The sequence below is a fragment of the Blennius ocellaris genome (genome assembly GCF_963422515.1).
Source record: "Blennius ocellaris genome assembly, chromosome: 15".
In the NCBI taxonomy this organism is placed as follows: Eukaryota; Metazoa; Chordata; class Actinopteri; order Blenniiformes; family Blenniidae; genus Blennius; species Blennius ocellaris.
In genome coordinates this window covers 17409549-17430735 of record NC_137664.1, presented here as the reverse complement: position 1 = coordinate 17430735, position 21187 = coordinate 17409549, and the positions used below count along the sequence as shown (strand labels likewise).

The 21187-nt window shown below is 41.0% G+C and overlaps 1 protein-coding gene across 2 annotated transcripts in view; it reads right to left on the bottom strand.

Annotated features, from left to right (window-relative positions):
* Positions 1–21187, bottom strand: part of vav2 (vav 2 guanine nucleotide exchange factor) — a 250899-nt gene that overhangs the window by 172610 nt on the left and 57102 nt on the right. For both annotated transcript variants that reach the window (XM_080510604.1, XM_080510605.1), the window contains exon 2: positions 13236–13352. In XM_080510604.1, coding sequence (XP_080366730.1) covers positions 13236–13352 — 117 coding nt within the window. The remainder of the gene's footprint in view (positions 1–13235; positions 13353–21187) is intronic.

The window sequence follows — 21187 nt, the reverse complement described above, 5'->3', positions numbered from 1 at the left end:
GGAGAGTATTTTAATGGCATCCGTAAAAGGTAAGTGGGCTCAAGCATGCTGCCAATATCTGTCTGTTGCCATCGTGCTCAAATGTGTTGCTACAACTTTGTATAATACACGCTGCGGGTAATAAGAGAGCATGTCATCCATTCAGTCTAATTTCCATTTTACAGCCCTTTGATAGGAGGAATCAGAGAGCAGCAGCTCCAGTAGAGACTTTATGGCCCTGGGCTTCTGCTAGTGTGTGTGTGTGTGTGTGTGTGTGTGTGTGTGTGTGTGTGTGTGTGTGTGTGTGTGTGTGTGTGTGTGTGTGTGTGTGTGTGTGTGTGTGTGTGTGTGTGTGTGTGCTTTTGACTGTCCACCTCTCCATGTGTCTGTATACTTGTATCTTGATTTGCTCCGGTTGATGAACTGGGTCTTATGAAAAGAAATTACCAATTTAATGGCTTCCGTTGACGGAGTTGTCCATGTTCCAATTGAGTGACGCGGCCATTTCCACTTTTACGGTCATGCTTATCTGACATGGTCATTCTTGGTCAGTGCAATTGATAATACTGTGTTCATGTGCTTGACTAAACCCAGCAGATACCGAGAAATGATCTGCTGTCAAGGTTTTATTTCTCTCTGTGTGATCTGTTGACCTGCACTTTAAATCCTACTCGAGTTGTGGGTAGAACTTATTGTCTGGTTTGATAGCAGAGGTCAAAGGTCGAGCCAGCCCCACAGCAGGGATTTTTCCTCTTAAAGGACACTTTGGAAAGTTAACATGTTGAGAGAACACAAACAGAGCTTTCCACCAATACTGCATCAGTTAAATGATGATCCATTGATTCATTTTAAAGGAAAATTCAGTATTCCAAAGATTTATATAACAGAAAACATTAAATGTGATAAATATGTTCCTTTTATGCACATTTTTACCACAAAACACCACAAGAAAGATGATGCAACAATGTCACTCGGTCATGTTTCGGAACAATAACATAATCAGATTTACACACAATTTTATCGAGGTTACATGAAGCTACTTTTAAGAATAATTTTTATTTTGCGTCCACGTGGAAAGAAAGTTTTCAGTCTCGGGGGAACTTTGTTAGTTCCGATTCTTAGCAAAATATTTTGCTCATTCTACGACCTCACATTGATTGGCCAAACACTGAGCCAGTTGAGCAGGGGATATCACGTTTTGCATATTTGATCCTTCAATTGGCAACTTCCTACCATCAGTATTTTAGTATCAGGTAATGCTTTACCCTCTTGTACCCGCCCACTACTAGTTGGTACGAGAGGGCTGCCAATCCACCTCCACATGTGATCAAGGTGGGAAATGGAGAACTGTCGTTGAGACAAATCAGCGTGCTCTGTTCATCTCGAAAACAAAAATAAGATAACATGCCGTCTGCGTCAGCAATAGAACTGCCATATTATTCCACGAGAACAATACAAAACTACACCAATTCTAGAAAATATATATTAACCAGGACTGAATCGAGGCTGCCTCTGCTGCGAGTATTGCTAGCTCGCCACGGCAAGGCTAATTTGTTATGGTTTAAGGCCCTGTTTACATGGCGATGTATCACGTAAGATTACAGCCTTGTACATCGCCAGACAGGTTTACACTTGAATTAGTGTACAGTAACGATATCTAGAAGATAATATGATGATAAATACACTAAAATCCCACAGTATTGAAGGATTCCTCTAAAGATGGTAGATACAGTTGTTAGAACTGTCTGGTCAAAAGAGACCATTAGTAGCACATAAGATTTGAGAAGTAGCATCCATTTAAACTTTGCAGACGTTTATACTTTGGCAACTCTTCTTTGTTTGTAATTACTCCAGCTACCAGAAGGCGTCTTCCTACCCACGAGTGAATCAAAGACAAAAACTTGCCTTTAAACTCCTTTCAGCGTATCCCAGTATCCATTAAATGTCCAAAACCCACTCATTTTTCACTCGGCTGAACTGGATTTTGACCTTGAACACTTACCAAACAATCTCTCTCAATTTGAAATATTCAAATTGAAACATTAGAAGTTCACTGAGCTTTGGAATTGAAGTCAAACCTTAATGACTGTCAGCGAGCACATGGCCCATTAACGCCAGTACATAGCAGAGCTTTTCATTCTCTCTGTTCTTCCTAATTTCAGTCTCTATTCTAACCACTTAATACCCATGTTGACTATGATATACCACAAAGATCTAATGACTGAAAACCAAATATTTTGATAACATTCTGTACAATCTGTGAAGGGATTTTGGGGATATTTTACCAGAGAAGTCCACCAGTAAACAAAGACAGAGCAATCATTTTACATGAGACACACTGCCATTTGCTAACTCTCATGATTTAATCATGGTTTTTGAAAAGCTGCTTATTTCTGATGATCCCTCAAAGCAACCTTGACATTATGTGCTCTGCATGCCAAATGTCTCCTAAAATAATAAGGTGCTGAGCCACTGTTTACAGCATAACAATGAGGGGTTGGGAGAGGATCATCATTTTGAGAGCAAATGCAGCAATATTACATAATCTGGAGTGTAGACTGAAATTCACATTCCCATTTGTGCACAATAAGGGTGATTTAGGAGCCCAGAGGGTTTTGCCTTTAAGCTCCCCATGTGAGTAATCCATACGCAATGAGAAAAAAGGTTGAGGATGGGCTCGCTTTTTGGTGATTTCCTTCTTTTTCATGCCAGTGATTCCTTTGAGAATGTACCTGTCCATCACAGCTGCACCTGTGGGGCTTTTAGGCAAACGGGCGGGGGCCAAGAAAAATAATGAGAGCTCATGCCGGCTGCCATGAATTCAGAGACTCTTCCTTCGTGGGGGTCCATCGTATTTATCGCCCGCCTTCAGTCCTGCTGCAGCGCAAAGACGCCACCAAGACAACAGGTACATGGCCTCCGGTGATCGACGACCCCCAATCCAAACGACAAAAAGGGAATTGCGATCGCACCTCGGCAGCCTTCTGGGCACTTGGCACGGCGCAACAGTGAGCCTAGCAATTTCAAAAAGAGCCAGGCTGAGCACTGAGCTCGGGCCAAAACCGTGTTATTTCTATCTTGTCAGTTTCTCTTGCGGCACACAGCTACACTCGCTGCCACCCAAAACAAAAGAGGCCAATTATTTCCACAAAGGGATTCACACTGCGCAAAGCTTCAAAAGTTCAATAAATGATTTTTATACAGCTCATCACTTTTCTGCTTTTCTTCGCTCTCTGACGGTGGATTTAAATGACACTGTTGCTCAATGCTGTCAAAGGGGATGTGGTGACAAAATAGTATGGAGGGGAGAAAAGGACTCAGAGCTGAATGTGTTCATCGAAGAAAGAGTACAGTGGGACAGGAGAAAAGTTGATTTTTGTGTTTTGCAATTGGAAAATCTTTTTGACCAGTATCACCGAATAGAATGTAATTTTTAGACCTTAACCTCATAATTATCTAAAGGCTATGCATCATTATCTTATCTTATCTTATCTTATCTTATCTTAAGTCATTGCCCCTACATGTATATCAAAGTGGTTTTCAGAGTGTGGGGTAAACCATATGACTTTGTGTTAGGGCACCAAAAATAAACAACTTTGCTCTTTAGGTTTGCAAACTTCAGGCATAGTTGGGGCACAGGGACATATTTCCACTGTCTTCACTTTAAGAAGAGATGGACCTAGTAGTGGAGCTGTTACCACTCTCACTTCCCAATGTGGGTGAAAATATTTCAGGGTGTCGGCAATAAGGGCTCAACCTCTTTGAAAAGCCTTTAAGTCAAAGTGAATCTAAAAAGCACTACAACATCATTCAAATGACATATTTGAGGTCATTTGAACTGTGAGCATTACCTTCTTCCATCAAAGAAACTCGAATCCACAGAGCAACAAAAAAACTGCCGCTATCAATTTATTTTACAAATCTCTGACGTTTCTGTAAACTGCAGCACCTGTAGCGGCCGCGCCACAACGTCTCTGCCAACAGACGGCATCCCAAAGCCACGGGCCACGCGACAAGCCATCGCTCAGCAACCACCTGTTTCTGCAGGCAGCGCGGTAACGAGCCACAGGAATAATGAGGTTGAGGGGAGCAGAGATAGAAGGGGGTCTAAAAGCAGGGAGGGCTGAGGGAAGATCCCATTTATAATTCATGTCAGGAGAAATATCATCAGCACTGTGGCATTTGGCATGAATTATTGATTGTTTCTTGGAAGCTTTAGGTAAAAACTTGCAGCAGGAGGGGGCCCTGATGGACAGTGGGTGAAGTACGAGGGCACAGGGACCGTGGAGGCCGCCACAAAACTGTCTGCTGAGGCAAGAGGGAGTGCTTCCAGAGAAGTTAAATTCTCTGTTCAGGGAGCACCAAGTGTAATCCTGGACCAAGGGATGCGTTATTGTACGACAAGGGTGTCGTAGAGAAGGAATATAGACCCTGCAAAGTGCCAATAGCGCACATAAAGATTAAAATTAACACTCTCAATGTATTACTTGTGAGCATGAATAATTCCTTTTAATACTGGTAGAATCAATCTCGATATAAGGGAATGCAATGCGGAAAACTACACAGAGAGAACTGTAACTTGAAAAATATATACTTCTGCCTCCACAACTGAGACCTTGTGGTGAAGCAATGAAGACTAATGGTAGAGAACTCATTCACCTGGAACAGGTGACCCTGGCATTTCACCCTTAAACTTCCTTTCATCATTTACTGTACTCTCCCCAGCTGGAGTCTGACAGGCACAGATCACTACCTTTTCTTCAGTTGTGCGAATCAATAGCAACACAGCATGTTTGTAACCCTTCACAGTGAGCGGTCGCTGTAGCATTATATAATCTTTCCTACCGAACAGGAACACCCGCTTCAATGAACAGGAACATAAAATAATCTTAAACCGGGACTTGTTCAAACAAGACGAGGTAAGAATGGCTGGACTGTGTACCAATGGTGGGGTTTTTTTTTTCTCCTAACCAACTTTATCAGTCAATATATTAATAAACTGCAGACCAGAACAGTGTAATCTCATCAGTCACGTACCAAGCAGTCTGCAAACCAATGGCATAACAGTACGTTACAGAACTGACCCACCAATGGTGGCATATGATTGGTGATTTCAGCTGCATTCTGCTGACCAATGGTGTAACTTTGGCAGTATTCCAATAAATTGGCTCACGAATGGCATCAATGGAAACTTTGCTGATAATGAATCATTTCATTTTCCATTCAGTTGACACAAGGTAACACTTCATCAGATTATGGCGGATCAATGGCAAAGCTTCATCCAGTCGATCACCTTTAAACCGGTGACATACATTTAAACAGAATTGACCTCAATGTCTTGATTCGCCACAAAATAATGCAGTTTACTGAACAAATAGCAAAATTATCATTGTATAACAAAGTACATACTTATCTATAGCTTGTTACTTGAAAAGTCACTCATTGTTTACAAGAAGAACCATTTTGTTTATAATTTCTCATTTAAAATTCCAGTATGTTATTTAATATGATAATTTCTAAAATAACTTATTTCTGAAACCTGCAATCCCTTAGCATATAAGTAACACAGTTGTTCCACGGGTACATATTTATCACGTTATGTCTTATGTTCTGTGATCTATGAGTCCTTTTTTTTAAAAACTAATCCGAGTATTTGTTGGGGATCAGGAAATATTTTGGTGAATAGCGATGTAAATCCAAGTTGATCACATGGTAGGTGACTGTTGCTTTCACATGTCTTGACCCAGCAGAGAGTTTAATGCAGTTTTCATGTATTTTCCACTGAGACAACAAGGGAGCATGAGGCTGCGTCGAGGGTGTGCGACTGAGGTCAAAGCATATTTCAGCAAATGGCATTCAGTCGGGCCGGGCTGACGGCGGCTGAGGCACGTTCCAGATGTTAGCAGCACTGGGCGTGGATGCTAAACGACTAGCTATTTTCAGCCACAGAGCGCGGAGAGGAAATGAAAGGAGCAGAGTTCAGCGTGCACGGAATCCAGGGCAGCGGAGAGGGTAATCAAACACCGCCGACCAATGGCAATCACGCCGGCCCTGACACAATAGTGGCTCGCCTGCAGCTGGCTTAGCCTTATCACAACACACTCGCAGCGGGAGTGGTGCGAGATGAATGAGTGGGCAGAGCAACATGATGCAAGAAGGAGAAGAGATGGATGGGGAAAGTAAGGTGGAAAGAAAAGCAGGAGCAAAAGGAGTAGTTGGTACAAATTCAATCAGGGGATTGGTGTGCATTTGTGCTTTGACTCAAGTCTTTATCTAGCAGATGGAACATTTTGTGTATATGACAGCGAGGTGATCGTAGGCTTTGGTGCAGAACAAATTACTGGGCTCTCATTTTAAGAATCCCTTCCAAAGAACCAGTAGTTGCTCTGAGCCAACGTGCAGCACCAACAACCACCTCAGTCTCTCAGCTGCTGCGTGGTGGAAGTTTGTCCAAGTGCGGAATCGCCGTTTCCATTTTCACACTGCTCATTCACATGCAGCACACAAAAAAAAAATCCATTCACCTTGACACCGCACTATCAAGTCAATGAGCGTCACATTGATAACTTACAGATTTTACAAGGCAGTCAGTTATAACTCCGGCTGTTTAAAGAAGATAGAAATTGATGCAAGCCCCCCTGTCTGCGTTTCAAACAAATGATGCCATTTTCTTTAATGAAGACGGCAAATCTGTCAGAAAGCTTCCTTCCTTCGCTGCTCTCCACTCACAGACGGAAAATTACCAAACTGTTGATAGATGCTTAACAGGTGCAGGCTAATTATGCTAATCATGGCAACAGCCAAATAAACTGATTGCCATGTTCATTTAAGTGACAGCAATGTTCCTTTGGTGGCTAATTAAAATAGGTTGGGAGAAGGAGGAAACGAGGCGGCTGGGTTTCCAATGAAGGGAGGCGTTTAAATAAAAGCTTTCTCTGGGGTCTACTGTAATAAGCTGTATTTCATTGGTTTAATGATGTCATAATGAATTTCTAATGATGGGGGATGGGGAGGAGGGGCAAAAAAAAAGAGACGTGTGATGATATTTGCGCGAAGCAATGCTGTCGGTTCGTTTTGGGGTGGGGGGAGAAGAGCTGAACAAGGAGGCTGCTACTGCTGCTGCTGTTGAGGCTGCCATGTGGCACCACGGAGGTCCTGGACAAAACGAGTGAAGCAGTGGATATAAAAATCAGCAGAGGAGATCAAGTCGGTTATGTGGTCCATCTGCTTCAATACTGGACCCCCTGGAAACAGAATGGGGGTGGATTCTGAAGGTGAAATTACTTTTTATCCGCAGTGAGACCCCCCTAAACCTCCCACCCAGCCACCCTCCATTGGCCTTCAGTATCCTTTTGCCTGACCAAAGAAAAGGCATCATTAGAGGACGAGATGGAGATCAGGGGCCAAGAGGGATGAACTCTGAGTCCCCGGGCAGTCTCGGTGGAGGTATGAAAGGTAGACAGGGGCTGATTAATGTTTATAGAAGCAGCTGCTATCGAAAACCACTCTTTTTTACCCCCACCTCCTGCTTTCAATTCCACTTTTGCAACATGGTCCAGCCTGATTCGGGCCAACAGTTTTGACATGTTTTAATAAGGCACAATGGTCCCACCAAATGTCTTTTTCCAAAAATAATTTTTGCATTTTGCTCGCGTGAAAGCCATAAAAGAAAAAGAAAAAATACTTTCAGGTTTTTCATTAATAAAAGAAATTCAAATCAGGAAGCGACAGCTCAGAGGAAAATCTCAAGCTCATGCAGTCCTTGACTGTGCCTTTGTTGACTATGCTTGCATGTTGCAACATCTGGCATTGTATCTTGAAATAACACCATCTAAAGACCAAATCACTGGCATTTCTGTAATGATTGAACAAACATATAAGGACTGATGTTTAGCCTTGCATTTTTCTATTCCGACAGTTTTCAAAATTGAATCATATTGAAGATGAAAACTCCAATCACATTTTTTTTTTAATTAAAACCGCATTTACAGATTTAAAGTTAAAAATACATTGCTTTGGATTTTTGTTTCAGAAAGGTTTTGCGGTTACGCAGCAACATTTTGAAAATTATCTGTTTCCGCAGAAATGGTGAAAATGATTTAGCATGTTGTGCCACAAGTGGGTGCTGTTTATTTTTGTAACGAAACTACACAGACATGCATGCAGACAACAATGTGCTGTAAACATTGGTATTGATGAATGCACGAACATTTGTATTTACAAACTACCAATTTGGATTGTTGTTATAGTGACTCTTAACTATAAAACTACCAAGTCCCAGGAGAATATGGACTTTGAGTCATGACACTAGGAGGCCGCCATTGTTGTTATTATCCATCTACTCACACATGTGCAGATCAACTATTTACTATGGCTGTGGTTTGCATTTCCAGTAGTAATAATGATAATAGTAATTTTATTTATAGAGCACTTTTAAGAACAGTAAAGTACTTTAAGTAGTAGAATTTCTGCTGTCTACACAGAGACTGATTTGGAGCGTTTTCAAAAAGTCCCACCTTGGGAGTGGTTTTCAGTGACTCCAAGCACCATTGCCATGTAAACTGACACTGAAAACAAGAGCTTTCCATTCTCGCTTGAAAACGTTATGTAAACATGGCCTTAATCTTATTCACACTGTTGTAACAGGCTGTATATACTGAACAGCTGAGCCAACAAAGTTAGCAAGAATTCGTCCACTTGCATTAATCAAAAGAGAGCAAATGGTTCCTTTTCTTGCTTCTTTTCTTCAATGTCCAGTATATTACACATCAGATTTCATGACAATAAAGTCATACTTGGAGCTGTACACAGATGTAGTATCGCAAACGTTTTTAGTTTGAGCCTCTAACTCTTTGGAAGACCATCCTTTACAAGATCAGTGTTCTCTTCTTAAGATTCCCATCTACTTTTCAATCACTACCAATAAAAACATGTTTATAAGAGTTTCTCTGTTTTGGGGTCTTTGGCCTGACTTGCACTTTGATGTCTTCTATGGTAGCTGTAGAACTGATTAGAAAACAGTGTTTACTTAACTCAGTTTCATTTATTATTTTTTTTTTAATGCTTTTACGTGTCTTTAAACACGTGTCGTTTTGATGCGTCACCATGCTTTCAGACACGCTACATGTAAATTGTACGTATCTAATATTTGTTATTAAAAAAGGTGAACAATGGCCAAAAGGCAGACTTGAGCTGAATGTAGATTCTATAATGCAATTCAACAGAAAATCCACAACGGAAGCTAGGAATTATTGAAATCAAAAGTTCCATTAGTAGATTTATTTTAACTGTCTAAATGAAGGTTTCTCACAGAGGTTTGCGCAAGATATTAAAACTGGCTCTAAAAATGCTCCAATCCACATTATGATGCAGGCATTTAACCTTCACATCATACAAAAAGAAAGGAGGGATAAAAGGGCGATATGGAAAGAAGAGATGAATGATCCTGCGCTATGATATATATGACAGGAGCTATAATTCCTATTGTTTGTTGGTAGATGTGCACACAGAAATTCTATTGCCAAGGTAACAAAGGAGGAATGATGAAAGAAAAAAAACTAGCTAGACTAAGTAGGAGAATAAAATAGCCTCCTTTCTCTTCCATTTATGAGGCATTCTCACTATTTAAATGTATGCCGCATTAGTAGGGATCTACTCGATTCAATATATTATAATGTGATGTTTGGCCTTAATGGAAAATCAATGGTGAGACAAGCCCGCCACCGCTGAGACCATACAAAAGCAATTTCTAAATTGACATATGGAGGGCCTATGTGATTGATTCTGACTGCTGTTGGATTTTAATACCGTTCACTGCGAGCTCATTGACTCTCAGGCATCGTCTTGTGGTTTATCTACAAACTGCCAAATGAGTCCTTGTCCCCTTTTTCTTCTCGCTCATCTTTTCTTTCCTCTGCGGCGCAGCGCAGGTGGAGTGGATGCTTCGCATTAGATTAGATTGGGTTCGACAAATGAGCAGATGAGCCTCCGCAAATACATCCTCTGTGCAATCGATCAAAGAGGTTATAATACACTTTATTCATACCTCACCTCTGTGCAGTAATCCCCCCCCCCTCTACATATAGTACAAATGCTATAGTATTAACATTCCCACTGCACCGGCTATGACACAATACCATCAGATGCCATCATCAATTTAATGATATCACACTGCCCTCGTTGCCTGTTCAAAGACCCTGTGATCGTCCAAAGTGGCCAGTCCCCCCTCTACTGTCCCATCCCTCTGTCTGCAGCCACACACAATGCGGTCGAAGGGATTAGAAAGTGAAGAGAAACAATTCATTTTCTCGGGCCGAAGCCAACAGGCTGTGCCCATCACGGATTACCAGCCGATCCCTCCCCCTGCCGCCAGCGCTCGTCTCCTCATCCAGACGCTGTCACAACCCCGTGACCTCTTTGTCAAGCGCCGTGCAGTAGTTTTCTATTGAAATGCTGAAATGCAAGAATTGAGTTTCCATCCACGCCGGCATCTGAAAACGTGCACCCAACAGGAGTCTGAACACACTTCAAACTAATCCAGATCACAGCGGGCTGAGGAAAAGCTCCAGATGTGCATCTCCGTGGACACACGGGCGCAGCCGCGGGGCATCCCGAGGCATTCCCAGGCTTCACGGGATATTTAATCCCTCCTCAGTTCTATGTCAGGATAGTCCAACTAGTAGGAGACATGCCCAGACTGTCTCTGAAAGGACAACATCCTCGAGGAATCCTCATTAGTAGCCTGGACTCTCCAAGAGCGCCGGCACAGGTCCAGATAAGCCAAAGTCAAAGTGACTCTCACACTGAGGAGAAATTCACGAGGTGTGTATTTGCGCATCTTTGTGTGAGGATGACTTACAGTCTTGGACTATTGAAATGAAAACTGTTTGATCAGTTTTAACTTCATCATAGTCCTGAAAGAAACTGAGGGTTGATGCTGGGGTTTAGGGTCTGGGTTAGAAACTGAGCTGAGATGGTTCAACTTAATATAGTATGACGATTGATGCTGTCGTTTATGTGGCATTTATTAGCATTCTCAAATACCATGCAGAAAGAGACATTTCATTATTGTAATAGACCGGTCCATGGTCTTAATCTTTCACACCCCTGAACGCTTCAATGCGGTCGTCGAAACCAGCAAGCAAATTGTAAAAAGGTCAAAGAAAACGTCTTTCAACTGAAAGTCGCATCTGTCACCTCAACGTGTAGGTGAACAGATAAAAGCAACATTAAAAATAGTATGAAAATGGTTTTTTAAATAGAATTTTGTGAAAGCTACAAGTAGCCATTAAAGAGGGGCTGATCTTATTAAATTGTACAAAACTCAGCCTTATGTGAATAAGTGACAGACAGATGTTTTTTCGAATATACTTACTTGCTGTACTTATTAGAAATAAATAGGTGTTGCAACTTGTTCAGTGTCTGTTATACTGCAGGTGCCTTTATACTGTGAGGCTGTGGCTGGAACACATCAATAAATAATCACATTAAAAGCAAAAACGTCTCCGCTGAGAACTGTACATAGATAATCCATAAGCTGTTGATGCTGTATGATCAGATCGGTCATAATATCCATCAACATTGTTCTGGGTTTACAAGCGTTATATAAATTGGACAATGTGCAAGTGAGTGCATCACAAAGACATCATCAGGGTAAAATGAGACTGACCAAGTAACAGGGAAGATATATTTGTCAGTGTCCAAGGAATATGTGGATTTTCACTAGCAGATAATCCGCATGAAAAAAAGAATGGTTCAACTCAATCTCTTTGTCATGGGTATGAAAACACCAATCAGACCGTCATCTTCCATTACCGTTTAGAGTCAAGTGTGCCGTCACTTCGTCACCGGGGATTTCTTTCTTTCTGCATAAATCCACTTCCTGCTGGCCAATCTACTTGTGCAAAGTGACCTTTTAATAATAGCAGTCAAGATACATACTGAATGTAAAGTAGTTTTCGTAGTGGCACTACATTCCACAGCTCTGTGTCTCATGTTGGATTATTGAGTAGTTCATTACTGCGCCCTGGTAATGAAAATAACCTGATAGCATTTTTACAAACACATCTTCAGCCCATTTGTCAAATATGTTAAAACAACAGAGTTAAGTACACGGGACTTAAAAGAAGAAATCACAACACTATGAAAAACTGCTGGAATTGCAACCATGCAATCCCTTTCTGTTGCTTAAAAACAGTAAATACATCTTGTATTTAAGGCTTGTATCAGTGCTTTTGTGCACCAGCCATCAAATAACATGGCAACCAATAATGTAATAATTTGCCATTGGTGTCCAAATACAGATATTATATATCCTCAATATGATGACCATTGAATCCACTATGCCTTGTTGTCAAAACCAAAAATCAATAAAACCTGCAAAAAAAACCTCGATACCAAGAAATGCAGCCCTACTTATGCATTATTACATTATTGGCTGCTGTTGTTTGATTTTGAAAGGATTTTATTTAATGTTACCTCAATGCTACATCACATTAGTGGTAAGTTATTACTTTATGGGCTTTATTACATTGAACTAGAGCAGAATTACGACATTATTGGCCATCATTATATTGTTGTTTGCTACAAGCCCGTTTTATTGTTGCATGGTTTGTACTACCAGACAGAGCAGAAATAATGGATGCTCTAAAGTATAAATGCAAAATATCTAGAACCTTCTCTATGAAGTAATACATGATGTGGCTGCACTGCTGAAGGCAGATTGTCAGACCGTATCGTAAAAGCTTGCATTCGCTTCCAGTCGGTGACACCAGATTAGACTTCTGACCCTAAAGTGTGAAGCGAATGCTCATCTGAGCTCCTCAGCTCTCCACTGACGGCCAACGGCACAAACAGATTGGACTCTGAAATGCCTTTAACCCTCTTACAACATATGGACGAGCCATCTTAAAGTGTAGCTGCACTCACATGAGCCGAAAACTGAGACGTTTACACATATGGTTTAAAAAAAAAAAAAGAAAGAAAGGAAAGCTGATAGCCCCAATGCACGGAAAACTTTCTTCAGATAAGAAAGACTCACAAAAAACACAAAATTCCAGTCGGTCTTACAAGCTCGTAAACATTTCACCTATTAAACGTGACAGATCACAGCTCTGAAGCGATGTTATCAGTAATACAAGCAGCATCATGTTTCCAAGCTGTGGTATGTCTGCACTGTCTGGGAGGCTCCCAGCCTGTGAGTGCTCTCAGTTCAGTGTGTTGAAGTGCTGAGCACTCAGTTATGACGGTGAACTCACCTTGCCGAAGTCCCTGACATCAAAAAGGTCGAAAGGGTCGAAGAGTTCACTGTTTCGCAGGCCGAACTTGTCGTGACACACCTTGAGAAACGTCCGGATGTTCTTCAAACACAGAAACTGCAAAAAGAAAGGAGAAATAAAAACATGAATGTACATTCAAATGAAAGCCTCATTTACACAACATTTTAAGTGAAAACGCATCTTTGTTGCATTTTTGTTTTAGGAAAGCTTTTCATTTACACGGTTTTCAGAAAGTTATGTTTTCAGTTGCTCCGGGCACCGTTGTCGTGAAAACTGACCCCTAAAACACAACAAAACGTTGTCCTCTAAACAGGGCCCGGCACAAATGTAAGCAACAGCTAACCACTGCGGTAATATTCAACCACTGTGTTCAATATTGCCCCCATCAATGCACAGGAGCATTGTTGTAAATATTTAATTTCCTGGCTGCTGATGGCCAGGCTGGCCTGTATGAGTGATCATTCATCCACCAGGAGCTGAGCGATAGGCTGATGGGCTGCCTCCCTGATGCAGATAAGGAGAGCTGCAGACGAAGCCGTCACATGACCTCAGACAGCTGAAGAGGTCTTCAGACGAAGAGCCGGCAGCCGTAAGTACGTGTAGCCCGGTGACTTTAGGCCACGACCTCAAGCTGAAAGGTCACTATTCTGTCAAACAATAACCAGAGAAAGGCCGCCTGAGAACCACCGGGAAGATCTAGTATTTACTGATAGCTATGCAATCATTAAACCAGTATTGCATTCAGGAAGAGGAGCAGGAACAGAGCCACTTCTCTTTACAGAGTTTAATATGACAAAGAAGTAAAATGTTGACTCTTTACGCAGAGTTGTTTTAAATGGCGATGGAAAATAATAGAAAATGATGCTGGTGATGGACTATAGATTGTGGCTAACTCACATTGGAAATGTAGAGATGAGAAACTGGTAAATGGTGCAGTTCTGACACTCTCCAAAACAAATAATGCCAAATACAAATTATGTCGTTGAGCTAAAAAATACAAACTTTTATCCCAAGGCTATTTAGTTGTATAACTGGATTAAAAATGTTTTAATAAAAATTACACCTTTTGACAAATTTGGTGATTATCACTGTTTATTTAACTAATTAAAATATTTTTTCTGAAGATTTCAAAACTCCACAATCCTGTAATAGCTCAGTTTAGATGAGAAGACATCAGAATGCCAAAGACATTTATATTCTAATCATAATTGTGTCAAATTACAAGCGTTGAAGCTATATGCCAGAGGTTATGTCAGATGTAGGTTTCCTCAAAACTCCCAGGATCACTAATAGAGAGGATCTTATGCAGATAGAGGACAAAGAATTTAGGCTATTTAAGTTATTTAACAGGATATCAATTTATCATACCTCCATCACAGATCCTCCAAAGTTGCCATTTACTAACTTCTAAGCTGCAGTGTGTTATTACATAATGAGGGGACGTAAATGCAATGTTCTCGGTGGAAATAGTTTTTCAGAAATGAAGCTCACGAGGACTCGAGACTGAAGGTCCATATCGGGGTAAAGGTGGAGTTTGACAGGGAATCTGCTGCAAACTGAAGAATGTTAATAATAAACTGCATAATATGCTCCTGCCACGAATATTGATGGTCTAAGGTCCCTGAAATATGCCATCATACAGATAAACCTTGAGGGCTGGGGCACAGACCAATAACTGCAGTATTGAAATATTAATGATAAGCATAACCGCCTCCCATCTCCCTTCTTTCTGTGTGTGAGGAACGCATTACCGAGCATGCAGATGCAGATGTCGCTTAGATATGCCCTTTCAATCCCCGCCGTGTTAGCGACACCAACCGATGCAAGCAGAACGCACCGAGAAAAGAGGTTTGTGCGAGAGAGAGAGAGACTGCGTAGAACAAAACGCTTGATTGCCTCAATTATGCTGAAACGCTTTGACAACAGACTTCAAACTCGTAGCGGCTGCTGCATAAAACAAGCCAAACTACCGGCATCCTTTCGAGTCACATTTTGCCTTGTCTGCACGCGTCTGAGACAACGTTTGCAGATACATCCTGTAAACCCTCCCAAAGCTTCATGAGGCACATTGTTCCAAGTGACCACGGGAGACATCGCCGACGTCATCCTTCTATACAAATTAGCTTTCACGCTTTGGACAAACACAACAGAAATCAACTTGCTGTTGCTGCTCCAGTGAATTTTTTCCTCTGTGATAACAACAAAAAAACAAAAAGGCAATGCTGCTGTGTGGTTGTTTTTTGGGTTTTTTTTCCCTGGCATTTGACGGCCACACCTGAGAGTCCTGCTGACTCATTCTCATTCAAGTGTGCACATCAGCTCAGTCGCAGTGTCATGGGTGTGAACCCCATAAGAGTGCCTCACCAGCCACCGAGAAGAAATGCCATTGGCTGGCACACCAGTGACATTTGCAGTTCAGCGGCGAAGGTTATCGTGTGTGTGGATCCTCACGTGGTGTGAGGGCAGGAAAAGAAAGAAAAGGAAGGAAAAAAAAAAAAGCTTATTTTCCCAGCGCAGATATGAAAAGGTAACATTTGCTGGAGTAGTTTGGAGACCTGAGAGAGAGGGGCACTGCAGATACAGATCAGGAGGGGGAAGATGTGTCTGACATTTTAATGTATGTTTGGTGATAAGACGGCTTGAGAATGGGGTAGAAACAATTGCTACGATCTGAAAAAAAAAGAGAGAGAAAATACACTATTTCTTGCAGAGTGGGGGTTATGAGAGCACCTGGGAACACGCGGAGCAGGGTCATCTCCTGGGGCTGCAGCTGCCCGGAGACTTGGTAAAATCAATCCAGAGGTGCCTCACTGATGTCTGCAGCATATTCAAAGCAAGGTCTACAGATTTCTATTTATTCTTTCTCGCATGCAACAATAATAAGGCCACGCTGGTAGAATTTAAAGGCGGGGCGGTACAATATTGCATTGTGCTATGATAACCAGAAACAACCACCATCGGGTCAAAGAATCACAAAATATCATTAAATGTGACATTACTGTTGCTTTTCAGGGAGTCTCGCTTGCGTTGCACTGTCATTTCTCAATTTGTGGTAAATGAACTGCAGCGGGTAGACGTGTGGCATTCAGGTACCGTAGGTCACCAGGTTATCGGGAGAACTCGGCAAAGCCAAACAGGAAGAAATATACTCGTTCGCTATGAAATTTCAGATTGAGGCTAATAGTTAAAAAATACAACAAAACAACAAAATTTGAAATAAGCAGCGAAATTTGGAGCAAAGTGTAAACACGATGACATAACTGAACAAAACAGATGTCTGGAAATACATAATAATGAACATATTTTAAAGCTATATCAAACCAGATGATTATAAAACCTCCAGGTTGTGTCTGAACGTTGGTTCTAATGGGTTGAATACAAAGGTTTTGCTCTATGCATTATAGCTCAATTGTATTATTTTTGCAGCTAATAATACAAGCCTATTTACACTGTATACAGATGCATATAAAATACTATAATACAAATCTATGACAAATATTTCAAGTCATCATTGAGTTATTCTTAATGGTTTTAGTTTTTAAGCCATGAAAAACAATGCATCTTTTAACAAGAATAAAATATTTCTCAACATAGTGATTCAATCACAATATTTACTGCAATCCAAATTTTATAAACACTTGAACCTTTTTAGTTGATATCTGATGAGGAGATGAAATAACTGTAAAAACAATTCACTTTCCAATCATATTTTATGCTCTGGATGCACCGCTGCAATCTGATCATCAGGAGAAAGGATTATAACAGATATTATTTCAATATATCAGAACTTCCTCATTGAAACTGAAGCCAATTTCAGCGATCAGATCAGTTGTGTTTCTAAATGTAAAGCTGGAGGCAAGGTGATTTAACCACTATTACAAAGACATTTGCTGATTCTAATGCTTTTTTTATAAAACATCCAATTCTAAAATAGCCCTTGAGGGACAAATTTGGCTCTGGTTTTCCACCGATTGAAACAAAATAATCAGCTACACAAACATGCCAATCATAAAGCGAGAATTACCTTTACCCTTCCATTTTACATTTGCACAATTCTGCATCATTATAGTTAGGGTTTAGATCAATAAAAAAAGTTTCCAAATATTCACTTTATCTCTCATTCTCACTCACACACAGAAAAAACAACTGGTCCCAACAGTCCCGATATCAGCCTAAAACAATCATCTGCTGCAGGTCTATTTTTAAAACAGATTGGCCACATTACTGTTTCATTACTCCAACATCTTGCGAGTTCTGTTTCGAGCAACAAAAGGAAAACTAATTCCCACATGTGGATTGAAACATAAAAGTCGATTGCAACTGTAGAAAGAGCTGCAGATGTTTCCCTGCCTTTGGCAATCACACTGCTGGTTCTGTCTCATGCACCTGATGCCTCCGACTCCTTTCAACGTGCTGAACAATCACATCGCAAAAAGAAGAATCTGACATTGTATTATGTGTAAATGTCTCTCCAATCAGACCAGAGAAGAACGTATGCCTCAGTAAACAAGAGTGGGTGTATATGTGTGTGTTTGTGAGCAGCGGAGTGTGTTGTGAGCTTTGAGTGTTTGCCATCCGAATCCACCACTCCGTCAATCCCTCTACTTGTGCTTCACGTTCAGCTGTGGCAGGGAAAAATCAGCTTCTGGAGGTGTTTGGTCTGCAAAACGAGTGTGTGTGTGTGTGTGTGTGTGTGTGTGTGTGTGTGTGTGTGTGTGTGTGTGTGTGTGTGTGTGTGTGTGTGTGTGTGTGTGTGTGTGTGTGTGTGTGTGTGTGTGTGTGTGTGTGTGTGTGTGTGTGGTCTCCTGAGAAAAAACAAACAGTAGCACCCACTAGTGGCCCTGCAAGCTAAGTAGATTGTTTTCAGCGTTTATGATGTTTCTGCGCAAACGACATCTTTTTCAAACCATTAAGCTACGTAAGATGCGTTTTCACTTGAAATGACAATTTGTTCCATTATGAGCTGATGAGGTGTTAGACTTTTAGGCTGCAAAGTCTGTTGTCCAAAAAATACTCAAAAATGTGTTGACGTATTAACAACTAATAAAACAAACATACATTATTCACAGTCATGAATTCTAATAACTTCTTACAAAGCGGTTTTAAAGCTGACCACTACAAACTGACCACCTCATTACCTTGATAACAACATAATACAACAGCAGCAACACACGAAATTTCACAACAGACTTTGGTTGAGTTTTATTTGATCAAAACTATAATTCAAGACTTGAAATGTTTGATTTTATAAAGGGTAAACACTGCAGTTGTAGCAAAAATCGATTTTCTGGAGACCAACCAACCAAAATAATTTGGACTTTGAGTTGGCCAAGTGTTAAAATACCTCGTTTCCAACAGGAAGGAAATGCACGGCATAAAACGGAAGTATTGAAGAGAGAAGGATTTTTAAACCTGTAGAACTTTAACTGAGTGAAGCATACTTTCAAAACAATAAAAAAAGAAACAATAGAGGAGACAAAACGACTCGTACACTACACTGGAGCAACAGCTCTGCTTTCCACTGAAGTCAAGAACAAACAAATGTTGAAAGAGGCCGACTTGTGTGGAAGGTAGGGAGGAGGAGGAGGAGGAGGAGGAGGAGGAGAAGGAGGAAGATGATGATGAGGAGAAGGAGGAGGCAGGTAACAAAGACCCATCACATCCTTGACAAGCCCTTCTACCATATCACCAGACTACATCACACAGAGAATAATGCATTACTCCTCTGGGAGAGTGGTCCTTATCTGCTCACACTCCGACATGCTCACATCTGAGGGGGTACAAATGAGAGCTTCCACCTAAAAAAAAAAAAAAAAAAAATTAAAGGGACGGGGAGCGGGGATGGCAGTGATGGGGGCAGGAGAGAGGGGGTAAGAGGGAGAAACCTCAGGTCGGGGGAATCAAAGGAAGAGGCTTGAAAACTCTTATCGGGATCAATTAGCTGCATTTGCTTCAAAGATGTACTCCTTTTTTATATAAAGCTGTGAAGCTTTGGGTGTTTTTTCGTGTCTGCTGAGAGTTCAACCAGCCAAATCACAAATAAAAAGCAGAATCTATAACCGGAGCTCGTCTTCAACACAAGTGATATGATGCAACAGTGTAAACATCAGAAATCTGCTGGAGCAGCGCCGTTCTCCGAGTGCAGACACGACCACGAGTACCAAAAGGCGTGGCTCACACAAACCCACTGCAATACAGTGTTTATGCATCTGACTCGGACTCACCTTATTTCCCACAGCAGAGATAAAGCTTTCATTATCTTGGGAAATAAGCGCTTAAGCTTTAATTTAATAACAGTTATTAAATCATGTGGGAGAAAAAAAAAAATAGAGCATTGCTGTTGTCCGTTTTGGAGGCGTTTCGCCCAGGGAGGAACGCAACGTCACCAGCCCAGGTACTTTCCGAAGAAAAAGAGACAATTAGGAAGTTGGGCAATTAAAGCCAAGAGACAGGAGGAGGAGGAGGAGGAGGAGGAGGAGGAGGAGGAGAGAGGGGTTTACAACCAGCAGTGAGTCAGAGAGATGATCAGATACTCAGACAGGCAGTCAGAGGACTGGAGTCAATGAAAGAGACTGATATCTTTCTGGGTGGGAACTGTGCAGCGGACCAACATTCCCTCTCTCTCTCACACACTCACACACACTCAAACACACACAGACACACTCACACACACACACACACACTCACACACACTCTCTTGTTGTGTCTGGTGGCAGTGAATCATTCTGCACCTCCAGAGCAAACAGAGGATAGGCTCTCTGCATGTCAGAGTACCCAAAGCTCAGCTGACCACAGACATGGTGAGGAGGAATTTAGGCCATATTTATACAACGTTTTTCACATGAAATTAGAAAACTTTGTTGCACTTTGGGGATCAACAATGAAGTCACTGAAAAAGGAATGTCTTTGACTCCATGTCGACAGAAAAGTGCATATTTTCTGAAACACGGCCTTTTCAAATGATGCCATTTCACTTGAATGTTTCCATTTTCTACAAATGAACCTGCTTCAAATATGTATTCAATCGATGGGTTATTGAGTCGACACAGCTCACATTTGTTAAGCGGCCCCAAAACTCAAGAAACAAAGCTCTAGGTAGAACAACTTAACCTTTTGGAAAGCAAGTATCTGCCAACAGCTCTTATGAGGTAAATGTATTTGAAATTTGAGTCCAATTTTTTTTCTGTCTTGTTCAAGCAAAATAAAGCTTGACATGATGATGCAACATAATAAATAGCTTACTTGAGTCTGATATACAGAATATAATTAACACATTGATCCAAGTTGGATAAAAGACAAAAATGGTATCATTAAAAAAGTCATGTTCTTAATTTAGAATAAACAGAGAGAAAAATGTTGTCACTTCCAGCTGGCTGGTCACTGGCACTGACATTAAATTGGTGGCTTTTCTTTGTGGTTTCCTCTTCTACTCATTTGTGACATTTTAATGTCACTTGGGCACAAGATTGTCTCATCATTTAACGCATAAATTCATTGTGATGTTAAGATTGTACTCAGACTGAAATACGTTGAAAATATTAAAAGAACCAAGTTAAGAAACAACAAATGTAAAGATATAATATATACATTATTTTACCTTTAATCTATAAATACCCTTATTTGTAATCAATATTTGCTTTGATCATTTAAAATCCGCATTTTTTCCCCCTGTGTTGCAAGGTTGCCAAAAAGAGAGCATTATGCATTTATAAATAACTTGTTTGTAGGAACTCCCCGTTTCGTCGAAGGTTTGGTTGACATCGGCTGACTGCAAAGGATGCTGATGGTTGCAGGGGCCCCTCCTCCAGGTCACCCAGATGTTCCAGTCAGAAAAAAAGAAAGACCTCTTTGCTCTTGCAAATTAGAGCTGAGGTGCCCCGCATGAATAATGCATTACAATAGTATGCAAATGCCTTAATCTTATCCTCTTA